Source organism: Cuculus canorus, chromosome 8 (assembly GCF_017976375.1).
Source record: "Cuculus canorus isolate bCucCan1 chromosome 8, bCucCan1.pri, whole genome shotgun sequence".
NCBI lineage: Eukaryota > Metazoa > Chordata > Aves > Cuculiformes > Cuculidae > Cuculus > Cuculus canorus.
The window spans coordinates 34,186,466-34,201,969 of record NC_071408.1 but is presented as its reverse complement, the minus strand read 5'-3'; the positions used below and the strand labels follow the sequence as shown (position 1 = coordinate 34,201,969).

The 15,504-nt window shown below is 44.8% G+C and overlaps 1 protein-coding gene across 4 annotated transcripts in view; it reads left to right on the top strand.

The window, feature by feature from the left end:
- The window catches only part of TGFBR3 (transforming growth factor beta receptor 3), a 105,572-nt gene that overhangs the window by 60,896 nt on the left and 29,172 nt on the right, over positions 1 to 15,504 (top strand). For all 4 annotated transcript variants that reach the window (XM_054072784.1, XM_054072785.1, XM_054072786.1 and 1 more), the window contains exon 5: positions 9,822 to 10,005. In XM_054072784.1, coding sequence (XP_053928759.1) covers positions 9,822 to 10,005 — 184 coding nt within the window. The remainder of the gene's footprint in view (positions 1 to 9,821; positions 10,006 to 15,504) is intronic.

Sequence of the window (15,504 nt, the reverse complement as noted above, 5' to 3'; positions counted from 1 at the left end):
AGAGCTCTTTGCCTGCATTGAGCCATGGCATTTCTCAGTCCCTGGGACTGCTTCTGGCCTAGAGAAGCCTGTCCCTGTGCAGAACCAGGAGTGATGGTTGGGGTGGGGCAGATGGACACACTGCTTCTACTCCAATAGTGGAGAAGCTCCCCGCCTCCCTGCCAGAGCCTCTGGTAGGCTTGAGAGCCTAGGAGTATAGATTGCAGCTCCGAAGGAGCTGAACGCAGAGCTCGCTTCCTCGGCCCTGGTTTGAAAATACTTGGCTTCACCGTGTCTTTCTGCAGCACTGTCTTGTTCGTTCTCCTGAAATGTGTAGCCATGCCAGAAAACACAGTAGTTTGAGTCATGTAAGATTTCAGATTCTAAAACCCTTTTTTGATGCCCATGAGTTCTGTCCTCAGAACAGCGATCTGTGCCACACGTATCACGGGAGTGTCATAGCTATTGTGTCTGTCTCTATGGGAGCCTTGAACAGGACAATCATTGCCTTGCCAGCTTCTCCTCCTGACTTTTCATAGAATGCAGTCGTTCACAATTTCATGAATGTACTGTATGTGAAATATGAATCGTGCTGTTCCATTGATTAATCACTGGTTAGAAAGCTGAGCGGCCTGAAGAATCTCAAATGCCAAGGTCTGGGACATCACTGCTGGTAAAGACTGCAGCCCTAGAGCCAGGTCAGAGTTTGTAGTTAGAGAATCACGTAACCATTAGTGAATTCTTAGCTGTTGATTTCCTTTTATTCCTAGCAATTATTTTTCTGTAAAACATCATATTTTGATATACAACTTTACAAGTTTTTAAAATGCTATGGGGAAGTGTGTTTGAATAAGTAAATAAAAGTTACAAGCTAGTTGTGTTAGTAGAACCAGGATTATTTCTGACAAAGAAGAGAACTGTGTTAGAAAGAGTATTCATTATCTGCTGATAGTGCTAATGAATCAGAACACTCTGTGAAGTGCCATTAGTGCCACTGTACGGGTGGAGAAACCAAGGCACACTGCGCTGAAATGGTGTTTGTGTTGGAGCAGAGGGTGGAGGTAGGGCTATGTGTCCTCAGTGCCCTCTGTAGGAAGATGGGCTGCTACCTTGGGGATTCATTCTTTGAGTTCCCACTACAGTGGAGCCTCCTGAGATTGCTTTATTTAAAGGAAAGGATGAAAAGATTTAAAGGTTGTGTCAGTGCATATCTGAAAGACAGGAAAACGCAGTACTACTGAGTTGGGCTGTAGCTGAAGTTCTTATCATAGAGTCCAAGCTTGAATTTTTGCCTTGAGCTTGGTTGTCCCTTCAGCAGATGTTTCAGATGAATGCGGGAGAAACTCCAGCTTTTGAGGGTGTGGAAATAGTATAGTGGGAAGTACACGGTACCTTTCCGGTGAACATTTTTAAATATAAAATTATAAATTGGGTGCGTGTATGAGGTTTTGCACATGTTTTTATTGTGTGATGCACAGGACTTGACTCAGCACAGTGACTTGTCGCATGCTTCATCTTCACAGAGGCACCTCTCAAGTTCATGTGCACACATTGTCTGCTGGGGGCTAAACCTCACAGTGGGATTATTTACCATTAATATTAAATAGCATACCTCAGCCAAACCAAAGGCTGTGTTGTGTTAACAGGAGGCTAGGTTTAATGTCAATGTTTTGAGGACTTTTTCCCGAACTCATGGCAGTGAATCGAAGCATGGTGATGCTTACAGAGCAACGGCGCTGTGGAGAAAGCCATCAGAGATGGGCACTGGTGCTGGAGGAGTTGTTCTTTACTGGTCTGCTGCCTCATTGTGTTGTCATTTGGCTTCTCAGGGCATCTTTTTCCAAGCTGTAGACCAGAAGGAACACTAGGAGCTAGAACTAAGGAAAAACTTTAGCATATTGGTAAAATCCAATGTAAATTTCTGTTTGTGTTAGTGAAAAGTGGCCAAAGGGTGACGGCCCAGAGAGGTGTAAGCAGTGCCTTTGCTATAGACAGGGTTGTTTTCAGACTCTATACAAGTTACATATACCTTTATGGGTTAAGTAAGTGGTGCTGGGAAAATTACTGTGATTTTAGTGACTTCATTCTCATTGTGTTAGAAATAAACGTACCCAAGTATCGTAGCATTTCACTCAAAAAATACCTGCAGTGGGTTAGTGCCTGAACTGTGCCTGAGCCACGTAATTGAGAATCTTGGTGACTGGTCTATCTTATCATCTGAGTCTCATTGGGTGTTTTTACATGCCTCAAACCCCAACAGTTTGGGAAGAGGCATCTTCTGTTCAAGTGTTCCGGGGCTGGCCCATCAGTCCCACCATCACTCAGAAGAGCCAGGCGAGGGTGGGGAGGTCGGCTCCGTTCAGCAAGAGGAATACTCAGCGTCTGTGCTAAATACATTTATTTTCTGTTGAGGAAAAAACAACACCATAAAGGGGGAAAGTGGGGAGGAAGCTGAAGGACATCTTCCCTGGTGATTAGGTTGGCTTAGGACAGATGGCAGTTTCACATCTGCCAGGCAACACCTGTAGAAAATGCTTTTACCCGTGCTCTTGTTGCAGGTCCGTCTTGCAGAAAACCCTTACAAGACTTCTCCCACCGTCCCACTTCTAGTTTTTCATGTAACAAAATTATTTCCTCCATTTTCATCACGTCATTATTTCTCTCCTTCCCTAAAAGCAGTTTATTGCGAGCGTGGCTTGGCAGAAACCCAGAAGGTTTATGAAACTTCCCAGAAAGAGGGGTTTATAGGTGCTGCTCAGCAAGGGAGTTTTTTTTCTTTAGATTTGGTAGCTTTCTCAATTGCTTTTATGGCCTAGAAATATATTTGCTGGGCAAGAGAAAGTAGTGAGAGTTAAATCAGTGAAAGAAGGGACCCAGTCCTTTGTGGTTTCCTGGGAGAAATCTCTGTCAGAATAGAACCCAAGCCCTCTTAAATAGCTACATGTGTGATTTTGTATAATATTTGATTTAAGATGTGATGCTTCAGCTCTTTCCCTGAGTTAGTTACTCAGATGATTGAATGAGTAAGAGTTATGGATGAGAAAGCACTTATGCAAGCAAATAACCTTACTCCCAAGAACCTGTTTAATAGGACTGACTGCATATGCTCAGTCAGTCATAAGAGGAAGCAACACCAGTAATGATAAATACACAGCTAGATCACATGCTCCTGGCTTGCGATTGAAGAGAAAAAAAAGAAAAGCTCGAAAGAAGAATAAGTGATAGAATGAAAAGTTTAATTATTAGTCATCTCTGTGTTTCTAAGAAAAAAAAGCCGTGTTCTTGTTACTCCAGCCAATAGCTGGTTTATTCCTCTCACTTCATGAAAATATGGTTCACATACTTTGGGTCTTTGCCACCAAACCACAGGCTGTGCTATGGTTTGCACTAGATTTTGGAGAACTGACAAGACTCACTGAAAAACAAGTGCTGTTTGTTTTCCTGTGCCTCCTATTTAATGGGAAGTCAGGAGGCTGACTTTCCAATCGCTGGTTAAACAGCCCCAGATGTGGGCAGCGCGCTGCACTAGGAGAGTGAGAAGGGATAGGAAATGCATGGCTAGTGATAAATCTGGTATAAATAGGGACCTGTCACTAGTCAGAGTAAGAGCAGTGGATTTTCAGTGTTGTGTAACAGTGTGAAGAGGAATTTTAAAGGACCTTTACATTTCTGTAGAGCCTTGGGTTTGTTTTTTTTCTCCAATCCTCTGCTCAGGAGCTGGCAATGATCCTTTGGTTGCCCTTTCCCACTTGACAGAGTTCAGGTTCCCCCTTCCCCTCCCCACACTGTTTCCTTGCCTTTTGAAAGAGTGTGAAATCAACACTTAATGTCTAATTAAAAGCAGTGTTTAGTAAACAGTGACTCTTATTATGCTTTCCTAGTAGTGAACTTCCCTGGGGTCTTTGTCCCATGACCGGATGGGACCCCCTGCCAAGCCCCGCTTTCCTGCCATCTGTCTAACTGGTTTGTGTCAAGGGACCTCAGGCTGCAGATCGTGGCTGTTCTTACATTCTTCGTGACAGAGAGGAAGAATTTTGTCAGAATCGTGAATGCCAGACAGTGACAGGGTGGTATATCCATGTTTAAAGGGATGCATTGCCTGCATCCAGTAGAAGGAGTTTGAGTACAATAACCCTGTAGAAGCATCTTTAAATATTGAGGGGTATTTGTCATTCAGAGCTTGCCACAGGAAAGTGTTACAGAAAAAAGAGGTGGTATTTTTGGCAGGATACAGCCCATGGAGCAAATATGCAGTGTATAGTGGAAGATGTCTGTATGTGGTAGGGAGATGTCCCAAAATAGGGGAATTTTGTGATATATAGATGTCCTCTGCTTTTACTGTAAGTACTTTGGTTGGGGCAGAACTATTTCAGAAATACCAGTGTGCCAGTAAATTTTGAAGGAAGCGAGGCAGGTCCAGGTGCCTTCGTTTCTCCTTTCACAGGATGTTCAAGCCCTGCACTTTTTGGAGCCTGGTTTGCTAAAAGTATCACATAGTTCATATGAGATCTTCTCTTTCCCAGGTGATTTAAGACTTGTTTCAAAATTCAGGCTTTATTGCTTGGTGTTTCTTTCTGCTTCAAGAGGGGGCTGTCTGCACGGGTCACTTCTCCCACCAAAGCTGTGTTGAGAGTGTGAGGGACCAGGTCTGGATGCTGCTACCTCTCAGAGCTGATGCTGGTCTTCCACATTGCTGTCGCTAACTGTGCCGGAGTGCTCCTGCTCCTCACCATCCCTCTAGGAGCCCAGACCCACTGTTTTCAGAGGGCTGGAGCATCTCTGCTGTGAGGCCAGGCTGGGAGAGCTGGGGTTGTTCAGCCTGGAGAAGAGAAGGGTGCGGGGAGACCTTGGAGCAGCTTCCAGTGCTGAAAGGGGCTCCAGGAAATCTGGGGAGAGGCTTTTTACAAAGGTCTGGAGTGACAAGACAAGGGGGAATGGCTTTACACTGAAAGAGGGGAGATTGAGATGAGATATAAGGAAGAAATTCTTTGCTGTGAGGGCAGGGAGGCCCTGGCCCAGGTTGCCCAGAGCAGTGGTGGCTGCCTCATCCCTGGAGGGGTTCAAGGCCGGGTTGGATGGGGCTTGGAGCCCCTGATCCAGTGGGACGTGTCCCTGCTCGTGGCAGGGGCAGAACTGGATGGGCTTTGAGGTCCTTTCTGATCCAAACTGTTCTATGATTCTGTGAAGATTTGGGCTTAAGTTAAACCAGGCTTTAAGACTGAGGAAAAAAGCAACATTCTGTCATTCAGTGGTTGAGGTTTGTTCCCAGACCCATCCTGCAGGAGGCTGGAGGGCCTGGAACAGTCATCTGTGATGGTCATGGCTCTTCTGTATGGTCACAGCTCCTTCCTCTCTTCACTTGCTTTAGCAAACAGGGGGTTAGCTGGTCAAATTTACAGAACCAGGCGGTACTTTTTTGGCAAACCATTAGTGTTAGTGATGTGGAGATACTAAATCACAACAGGTTGTGTTACTGAGTCATTGATTCCCGTGGAAACTATAGCTGCAGTTGCATAGACACGCTTTGATTCTCCCCTTCTCTTCTTCCACTAAACTGAGTCTAACTTGAAACAATCCCCGTAAAAGCTTCTGCTGCCTTATTTTGTTCAGATCAATTGAGTGTTATGTTGAGTCTATGAAGATGTTGTTGGATTAATGTGAGATGAATGTACAGTCACCTGCGAGCCATCAATAAACCCCTGCTGAGCCCTGTATTTTGAGAACAGATTTCCCCTGCACATGGATTTTGGTTTTGTTTCCTTTTTATCATTCTAGTAACTGTTCCATGGGGGTTCTGAGAGTTTCACTTGGTCTGACACAGTTTCAGCTTTGATGGGAAATGCCAGGATCACCCGTCTAGGTATACAAAACCATGCGGGGGTCTGATCCCACGAGGTTCTGCTCTCATCCCGAGAAAGTGGTGAGCAGCCTTAATTCCTATGGAGATCTCTGGTGGTTGGTGCACTGAGCCTCTTCTGGGAAGCAGAATTAAAATCTGAAACAAAACAGGGTAGTGCTGCTTATCTATGTGTTTGTTTTCAAAAATGTGAAAACTGGGAGTGGAATTTTGTGATGACTGTAAGTGGTCTTGAGAACACTGAGCTGAAAATGAACAATTTTACTGCTGCCTGAGCACATCGCACCTCTGCGGCTGGTGAGGACTGTGCAAAGCTGGTGGGTGATTCACATGTCATTTCAAAAGCAACATGTTTCTTGTTCGCTTACTGAAGAGAATGGTTCTCTTGGTGATTGCTGTGTGTTATATGTGGATTTATGAACAACAAAGGATCTATTTTTGAGTCTCTAAATACCTACTATTTCTCCATCCATGGCTTTTCTTTTCCTCTCTAAGTAGACCAAAGCACATCAAAGCACATTATCAAAAATGGTCACGGTGATGTTCAGCTGAGTCTGAACCCACGTGGGCTGCTTTGAAAGCTGGTTCAAGTTTTTGATTTTATTCTGAGCAGATTTACTCCTCTCCTCTGTGTTCTGCCACAGGTCTGGTGCTGCATAGCTCAGATAAAAATATGAAGGATGCTGCTTTTCTTCTGCTAGTGTATTTGCCTCAGTCCTGGCTTTATGGGTGTCTGTGTTGGTCACTCGTGCTGGAGGGACAGTGGCTGCTGTGAGGGGAGGGATTGGTTCGTGCCGTGGACGCTTCACTTCATACTGAGTCATCTCGCAGAGGTGCCTGCCTCTCTCTCAAGGCTAAATTGTGAGCCTACTTCCTACTTGGGAGTTCTGAATTATAGCTATGTCGGGTACTTAAAATGTCATAAAGCAAACAAAGTAAATATCCCCTCTGGATCAGGTTCAAAGGGAAGAAATAGCAATAAACATAGAAAAGGAGAGAAGGAAATAGGTAAAATAAGAACCAGAAGATGCTGTTTGGAGTGTGTGCAATGCTTGCTCCCTGGCTTGTGTATTTGAGACGCCTCAGGGCGCTTCTTCTGGGAATTGTGAGTTACGCTGTTTGGCACCTATGAGGGTACCTGATGTCCTGAACCACCACGGCAGCCTTGCAAAGGTCATTTATGTAAGGCTGGGAGGTTTTCTTAAGGGACACATAAAGGCTTTTCTTCCAGCACAAGAGGGGGCATTTCCTTGCTTCTGTGCGGAGCAGAGAACATTGCCGTCCCTGTTCTCCCGAGTGGTCAGTGGTGCCTGGGATCAAAACACGTTCCTAAACACAGCTTGTTCTTAAATAGGACATTCAAGGTTTGGGAGCAAGTTGTCACCACGTTGTATGTGACCCTCATCCCTTTGGACTACCAAAGAGCCCTCTGAACTGTGGCTCTTGCTATAGTTGGTGGACATGGCCAGCATTGTTTGGGTGTGCAAAGTGATTTTCCACCTGAGGCTTGGAATTTATCTCAGCTGGCCTCAGAAATGTGGCAGGCGTGTAGGCGCAGTTGGCTGCAGAGGATATTCTGCCACAGCCACTTCTAATGTCCTCGCAACAACAGGAAGGAATAGAGCCGGGGTGCTTTTTCTACTCTGAAAGCAACTGCTGCGAGGAGATGAGGTGAGGAGATAAAGTGTGTGTGGCAGCAGTTTCTAATCACCCAGTCAGCTGTCTAATGAGCATTCAGATAAAAATTACTGATATTTCCCCAACTATTTAAAACCTTCTTTGGTTTTAATGCTCTGACTGTGTACATTAGAACACGCTGCTTTGGTTTGCCGTGAGGAGTAAGTAGTTAATGCTCAAGGCAGGTGTTGAAACAGTGACGGTTGCCTTTTTTGGAAGAAGCTGTTGAATTCTTTCCAGAAAAAATAAAGTGCTTGGCTCACTTAACCTTGCCTGAAGTCCGAGTAGTGAAAATACCAACACTGGCAGCCACAACAGAACCCTGTGCTCCTTCCTAAAACCTGGTCATGGAACCAGCATTGCAAACAGGCTTCAGTATGGGATTAAAATAATAAAAGTTGATGAGCTGGATGTTTGTTTGGAGCTGTTTTCCATGTGTGATCATTCAGTGAGAATGCTTGTGCCAGACTGTTGGGTCGCCGCTTTCTGTCTGCTGGTTCCTGGCTGGTACCTGACTCAGTAACTCTGGGGTCCATCGATAGGATCTGTCTCGCTGGAAGATGTTTGTCACACGGTGAGATGATTCAGAAGGATTTCAAGTTCTAATTACTAATAAGTGGAAAACTGAGTGTGTTCTGAGGAGAAAGCTGTTGTGTTAGCTTACGTGCAAATATCTCAAGTACCAATTGAGAAATACAGGGAAAATGTAGTATTGCCAGCTAATAATAATAAAGCATGTTATTTTCTCTCACCCTTTCCTCAAATATCTTAAAAGGTCACACTGATACTTCTTTCCTCTAATATTGACCTTAAAATACCAAAACCATTGTGAAATAGTGCAAATCGAAGCCATTACTGTCCTTATTGGAGAAACTGTAGTGCTTTTAAAGTACTTGCGGAGGTTTGCTCCTGATGCTGGAATGCCAGTATCTATTCAGTATCCCTGCTGAAGAACAACTGCTTCAATCCTTAAATCCTGCATTTTTGTGCACAGGAGATTTTTCCCATTAGGGCAGGGCTGCTTGGAGGTGTCTCGCCTGCCGATGCTCTGCTTGTGATCCCTGCCTGCCCTGCCCAGTGCGGTGTCCGTGCCATCCTCTGATGCCGGGCACACTCTAAAATTCAGTGTGTTAGCAGTGCTGTGGAAGTGTGCTGTAAATCCAGTCCATGGGGTATATCAGCAGTGGAAGTTCAAAGGGAGTGCCATGTGCTAACTGGGTTTTGAAGAGAATGACATTGCTCTCTTTTCCTCGCTCTGTAGATTTGGGGATGTGGATATTTTTAATGACAGATTTTGCTTTCTTACTGTAGTAGGGTGAGAGTATTGAGAGAATCCAATATGTTCTGTGTTCACTGAATAAAGACTTTTTCATCTCAAGGAAATGTTTTATAATAGTCATATGAAAGCAACAAATAAAGAAGATCATTCCGAATCGAAACAGATGTTAGCTTAAACTGAAAACTATGCTGGCAAAAGAATCGCTGAGCTGGTTTCTGTGACAGGTCTGGTCAGAGTGATCTCTGAGTTACATGGGCCTTCTCTTAGAGGAGAAAATGTGATATGTGCATGATAAATGCAAGCGGAATCACTGCGGGCATAGGGAAGATCTTTGGAGTTTGTAATTTATCCGTCTACTTGGGCAAATATTTGTAGGTGCTAAAAAATGGATATATAACATTGTGAAATAGAGCTGGAACAGTAGCTGCAGGGAAGGTAATCATTGGTTGCCATTAATTAGTTTCTGAAACTGGAACCTGACTTCAGATGATCTGTGAAATAATTACTATTAATGTATTCTGTTGTTTAAAAGATTAGAGAGACACTTATGACCGTTACGCTGTTATAACTTGTAAATAATACTCAGGACAGGCTAGAAATTATTATGCTGCATTTTTCACTCTTCCTATCATCATCGGTGGTTTGGGATTTTTCAGTAGGAGGAAGAGTTTACTTTTGTTCCACCAGAGCAATCTGGTTTACCAGAAAGACAGGGAAAGGGAATGGGGAGGCGAGCAGCAGAGCGACTCAAGACTTCTCCTCAGGCTGCTCTGAGGACAGCACAAGACAATGGTTCTCCTTTCCTGCAGCCTTGTCTTCTGCAGCAGCGTGGAAGCCGGGACTGTGTTACAGCTGTGTGAGGGAATGTGTCCATTAGGTTAGAACAGTGAAGTTCAGGCGCTGTTGGAAATAAGCTGTAATCCCCCACAGTCACTGTGTTTGGGTGTGACAGATCGCATTGCTTAAACACGCTACCTATCTGCATGGGTAAGTGTCCCCTGTTAAAAATATGGTTTTTGTTTCCATCAGGTGTCTTTAGGCTCTGTTGTTCGGTTTGAGAAGGGGAATTTCTCCTTGTCAGCAGAAAAGGAAGAGAAGGTTTTTCCTGAGAAAAATGAACATCTGCTGCAGTGGGCCCAGAAGGAGTATGGAGCAGTGACATCTTTCACCGAACTCAAAATATCAAGAAACATCTATATTAAAGTAGGAGAAGGTAAATAAACTCAAAGCCAACAGAACCAATGGGAGTTCTGGAGTAAGTCTTGCTGTAGTATGATTTCCCATTTTTTATTTTAATCTTAAACATGCTTTTTCCAAGAGGTGAGATACGGAAGGGGAAGGCAGAGAAATAAGAGCAAGGCTAAACACCAGACCTTGGATTTAGGCAAATTTAATGAGATCTAGTGCCATAATTTTATGCTCAGACATGGATGCAGTTGGCCAGAGTCGTACAAGAGTCAAAGCTAAACTATTCATTCAAAGGACTGAAGCAGAGAACCTGAGGTAGAGAGTAAGGTCTAGAAAGAACCGAGTTATATTGTTTTCAGTATTTGCTTATATAAGGATCCAGACTACTTTGGGCAAGGAATGATTGCTTTCCTCACCAAGATAAGTGGACTCTGATGTCCTTGTCTATTTTCATCCCAAGGAACAAAATTTCCTGTCCCTGTAAGCCGCATGCCAAATTCTTCAGGTGGCCTAGGGCAGGTGGGAGGGGACTCCAGCTCATAGGGGATTTCACAGGTCTAGTCCAGGGAAGGGTTTGGGCTGTATCTCTGCAGCTGAGCAACATTGGAACAACTTAGCAACATGAGTCTGTGCAGCACCTTCTGGCTCACGCTTCCCTCATCTGGATGCCGATCACACAGTGTGTCTTCTGCAGGGGAGCTCCACCTGAGTGGCTCATCAGCTGTGGATAGCACAAGAGCCACAGCTCTTCTCTCCACTCTGTTCATAGAATCATGAAGGTTGGAAAAGATCTTTAAGCTCATCCAGTCCAGCCATCAGCCCAACCCCACTCTGCCAACTGAGCCGTGTCCCAAAGTGCCACGTCTACACACTTCTTGAACCCCTCCAGGGATGGAGGCTCCCCCACTGCCCTGGGCAGCCTCTGCCAAGGCTTCACCGTTCTGTCAATAAAGACATTTTCCCTAATATCCAATCTAAACCTCCACCGGTGCAACTTGGGGCCAAAGCAAGTTCTTAGAGGAAGGCGGTTCAGGAGGGTCTATGCCCTGCTTATCTCTGTGCAAGTTCATATTCTGAAAAATACATGACTGGGGAAAGGCACTTGCAGGAGAGGAGGCTGTCCTCGATTAGCAAGGTTGTTGGGCTGGCCTGGTTCTTTCTGCAGGTATGGGATATTTGCAGCTGTCAGGGTTCTTCACCTACTGGCCTGCAATTCACTGGTTTCTTTGCTCTCTGAAGATGCCATCCAAGTTCAGGCTAAAGCAAACATCCTGGTTTAGGCTAAATCCAAACCAACAAGAATAAAGACCGTGAACAGTGAATGGAGACTCGTGTGCAGCTGGTGGTCCAGATATTTTGAAACTAGTAGTCTCTCAAGATGTTCAGTGATGGGAAAAGTAGAAATCCTTAGGACAATGTATCAGCATCCGGCGAGTGCTGGTGCGCTCAGTGATTACTAGAACCAGCAGCCTAATTCAGCAGGATTTCTAGAGAAACTCTGGCATAGCTGAACCAGTTGGCTACAAAAGAAAACCACAAGAACTTTCTGTGGAGAAAACATTCTTTCCTAACCACCTGTATCTGATAATTTGATTTCCTAAAGCATGAGGCTTGCCCCCCAAAATCAGAAAACGCCTATATTAGTTTTATCCCTGCCAAATTTGTACAGGATTCCCCTGCATGATTTTTGTTCTACTTGGCACCAGTCTTTGATTCCAGTGCCAGAAAATCATTCAGAAATATATTTATTAGCTTATTAAAGTGCCCTTGGAACTTATACATGGGAGTAGTGGTCTCTGTTGCAGAGATGAACATTTAATAAGATATGTCATAAAACAGATGAAACTTTGTTGTTGATTTGCAGTCTCCAGTCAGACAAAGCAGCTCCACAGGAGAGCTTTACCTTATCCTCAGGATGTGTCAAAACACAATTTAGTTAGGAATAAGCACACAAAATGGAGCTTGGCAGGCAATCAAAATAGGCGTTTGCTGAGAAGGCTCCTACAAACTAGCTCAGCTGTAACCGTATTTGATTTCAATTTAACTCTTTGGCAGAAGATGAGTATGAGTGAGTGGGTGCATTATGGGATGGAGAGAGGTTCAGCTTTTGAGCTGCGGCAGTCGTGCAAGGGGTCCTGTGGAAACCATGTGGGATGTGGACCTGGTTGACTTCTCTTCGTAGTGAAGGATGGGATCACTGGATTCTACAGACAGCAGCATACACTGAGGGACAGTTCAGGTGTTTCATAGAAAGCTCTCACTCCTTGAGTACTTTAGCTGTGTACCCTCAGCTGTGAGGCTGTGAATCACAGCTATTGCTCAGCACATCTACAGGGTCACCCGCAGGAGTTCCTTGCTACCTGACTGACACCAAATCCCATGGCAGTGTTCGTGTAATTGTCTGCCTTTCAGCCTCACTCGACTTAGAAAAATCTGGAGGTGGAAGATGTAACATCTTAGCAGTTCAGGCTGCAGCTGAGTGCAGTGAACAGAAAAGGCAAGCTAGAGGACAGAATGGTCTGAAGAAGGGTGATCTTTTGTAGAATAAAACCTCTTCTGACACCATGGGGTTCTGGAATCACTTTTGAAGCTGCAGATGAGAGGCAGCTGAGTGAGTGAGCAAACTGGGTCAGGGCCAAGCGCAGCTGAATGAATTCGAACAAGTGTTGATTCGAACAAGTGGCCATCCAATACTGCAGGGTTGGTGAGCACAGTGAGGACCTGAAGGGGCCAGAGTGAGGGTTTGGAGGAAGGGGAATGAGAAGTGGAGTTTCTTGTTCTTGCTTTGGTTTGTGTAATGAAGGAGGTGGCAAAATGATTGCATGATAATTGGCTGTCAGGCTCTACAAAGTGGGACTGCCATGGTGATGGTGATCTTAATGCATGGTTTTTGGTAGAAGTCAGTTTAATTCCTCATGCTTCAGTATGATACGAGTGTACAAGTAAGGGAGACTTATCAGGTAGCTAAATGTTAGTGAACACATGCAGTACCGCCGGTGTAAATCCAGGGCAGATGTGCTAGCCTGGAGGGAGCCTCATTTCAGCACATTTTTAGCTAAATAAGAACAGAGAATAGTCAACCCTAACAATAGCTAGGCTGGAAAACATACAGGCTGTGTGCAGAGGGTAACGCTGTGCTCCTGTCCTGGCAGCAGCTGCAGTCCTGACTCTGAACTTGTATGCCATACACACCAGCACACACAAATTGTTCATCTAACCTGCCATCAAACATCAGTCAAGGTGCTGATCTTATCAGGCTAAGGGCTAGAAAACTGCACACGAGAACGCCCTGCCATCAGAGTGGCTGGGGAAAATCACAAGTGCCTCACACATTCCGAGCCCAGACTTTGAAAGGGAAGCTCTGTTGGAAGGGGGTTTTATTGCTGAACTGGACTGCTGCTGCCTAAGGCACTCAACTTGGAAAACCACACCTGATTAACAGCCCTTGTTTTCACAAAAACCTCCTCATGGTTTTAAGCTGGGATTCTCCACATTTATCCAATTTAGCCAAGAACCTGTGGGTGACACCTAATTAGTGCAGAATAGAGCAGACAGTGTCTGTCCTTGTCTGTAAAGTGGAAACTGCAGATCGCAGTGTGCAGTTGTCCACCCCCATCTGCGCAGCATGGCATGTGCCGGAGGGGAAGGTGGCTGCCAGCTGCTGCATATGGCTCCACCGCATCCCTGCTTGCCAGCGGGTCCCCAAGACACTTGGACATGTCGGCCAGGGATCCTCTGCTGAGGGTATCACAGGCATGCTCCATGTCTGAGTCCATAGTGGGAATCTGTGGAGATTAGAGAGGCCCAGAGCCCATAAATGGACTATTGGCTGGATGGTTTAGGAGGGTTTTTAATTAGTTGCAGGCACCTGCAGTCCCTTCCAAAGCGAGTAGACTGCCCTGAGACTGAAGAAAAGTGTAGCAAGCAAAGGAGGATAAAGTGGATCACTTTCCTTTTCTGCCCCAGTCCAGATCTTGGTGTCTGGCAGGGATGAGAGTAAACACGTTTTGGTGAAGAGGGGTGTAAGTGTGTCTGCCAGCCAGTGACAGAGTGAAATGTGCTGCAGAGAGAAGGCGTGCTGTCGAGGAGGCCCAGGTTGGGGAGCTCAGCGCTGGTGAGGGAGAAGGCAGCGGTTCTGGAAGTACCAAGAGCAAGAACCCAGTTCTCTGACATGGCAAACAATAGCACGTGTGTGACCATCCATGTGCAGCTCAGAGGTTTTATTTCATGGCTTGAATCGTGTTGTGCAGCAGCTGAGAAGCCAGTTCCTAGTATTTCTGTGTGTTTGTATGTGTAAATTCAGGCTCAGCGCAGAGCATTTGGGATCATTTTCCATTCTCTGCTGTTGTGGGAGGAGCTGGCAGAACCGCAGCTGCGTTCGGGGCTGCTCTGGCAGGGCACGTAGCAGATGTCAGAGTGCTTTGCTGAGGCAGTGTGAATAGGCACAGCCTCATACAGCTTCCATAGATTGGGTGGAGAGGACAGCAAGGTTGATACTCAAAAGAGTACTTTGTGTAGGATGAGGAGGAGGAACTCCCCAAATTGTTTCTGCAGTGGCCAGGGTCACCGAGTCTCTGTCTCCCAGCACAGTTGTGTGCTGCCCCGCACAAAGGCGCTTTGGGGGTGACATTACAGCTTTTGTTTTGGGAGCAAGGGGTCTCAGCTCAGCTTTCCAGAGTTCACCCACAGTTTTGCATGCATAATGCATTTTATTTGAATTATTTCTTTTTTTCCGTCTTGCTGCTGACCTTACCAGGGAAGCAGAGGTCGCAGAGCCAGTCACAGGGATATGCATTCCTACAGGACTTTGTGTCTTTGAACATGATACTTACTCCTTCTGTCTATTATGACGTTTCATATGTAAAGCTATATCAGAAATGCAAAGTATTCCTATTTTTCAAGGGAAATACTTTTTCTTGGGGAACGGCAGCGTAGGCTGTGCACAAGAACTTCATACAATGAATGTTTTTGTTTTGCTCTGCTCACTAGTTAATATTGGCGATCAAGTAGGCAGGTAAAACCATAAGAGAAACTGACTATCCAGAATTTCTTAATTTCAGTTATCATTGTTATAGTCAGTCTTCCTTAATATCAACAGTTTCATCCTTTTCCTACTTTATTCAGTTTTCCACACACAAGAGAGCTGCAGTATTTCTAAACACTGACTGACTATACAATAGATAGGAAAATACTGTCTTTGATAGTATGGTAAGTTTAGAGTTACAAGAATAAAACATTTTCTAAAGGGAGAATGAATCAATCACAAAAATTTTTGATGAGTGAGTTTCAAATGAAAGAAATCTTTTTTTTTAAAGGTGCAAGGAACAAATCAAATGTACTGAAAAATGCTCACATATTCTGCTTTGGTATTGTCTTCAGTTTTCTTTGTAGGGATTTTCTTTCATTAACTGTTTAAATCCATAAACAGAAACTGTTCAGTTTAGAAGTATGTATTTTACCAAAGATGTGTTGTGTAGTTCAAGTGATCTCTCTTCGATGCCACTTTGTCACAAGTGCTTGTGGC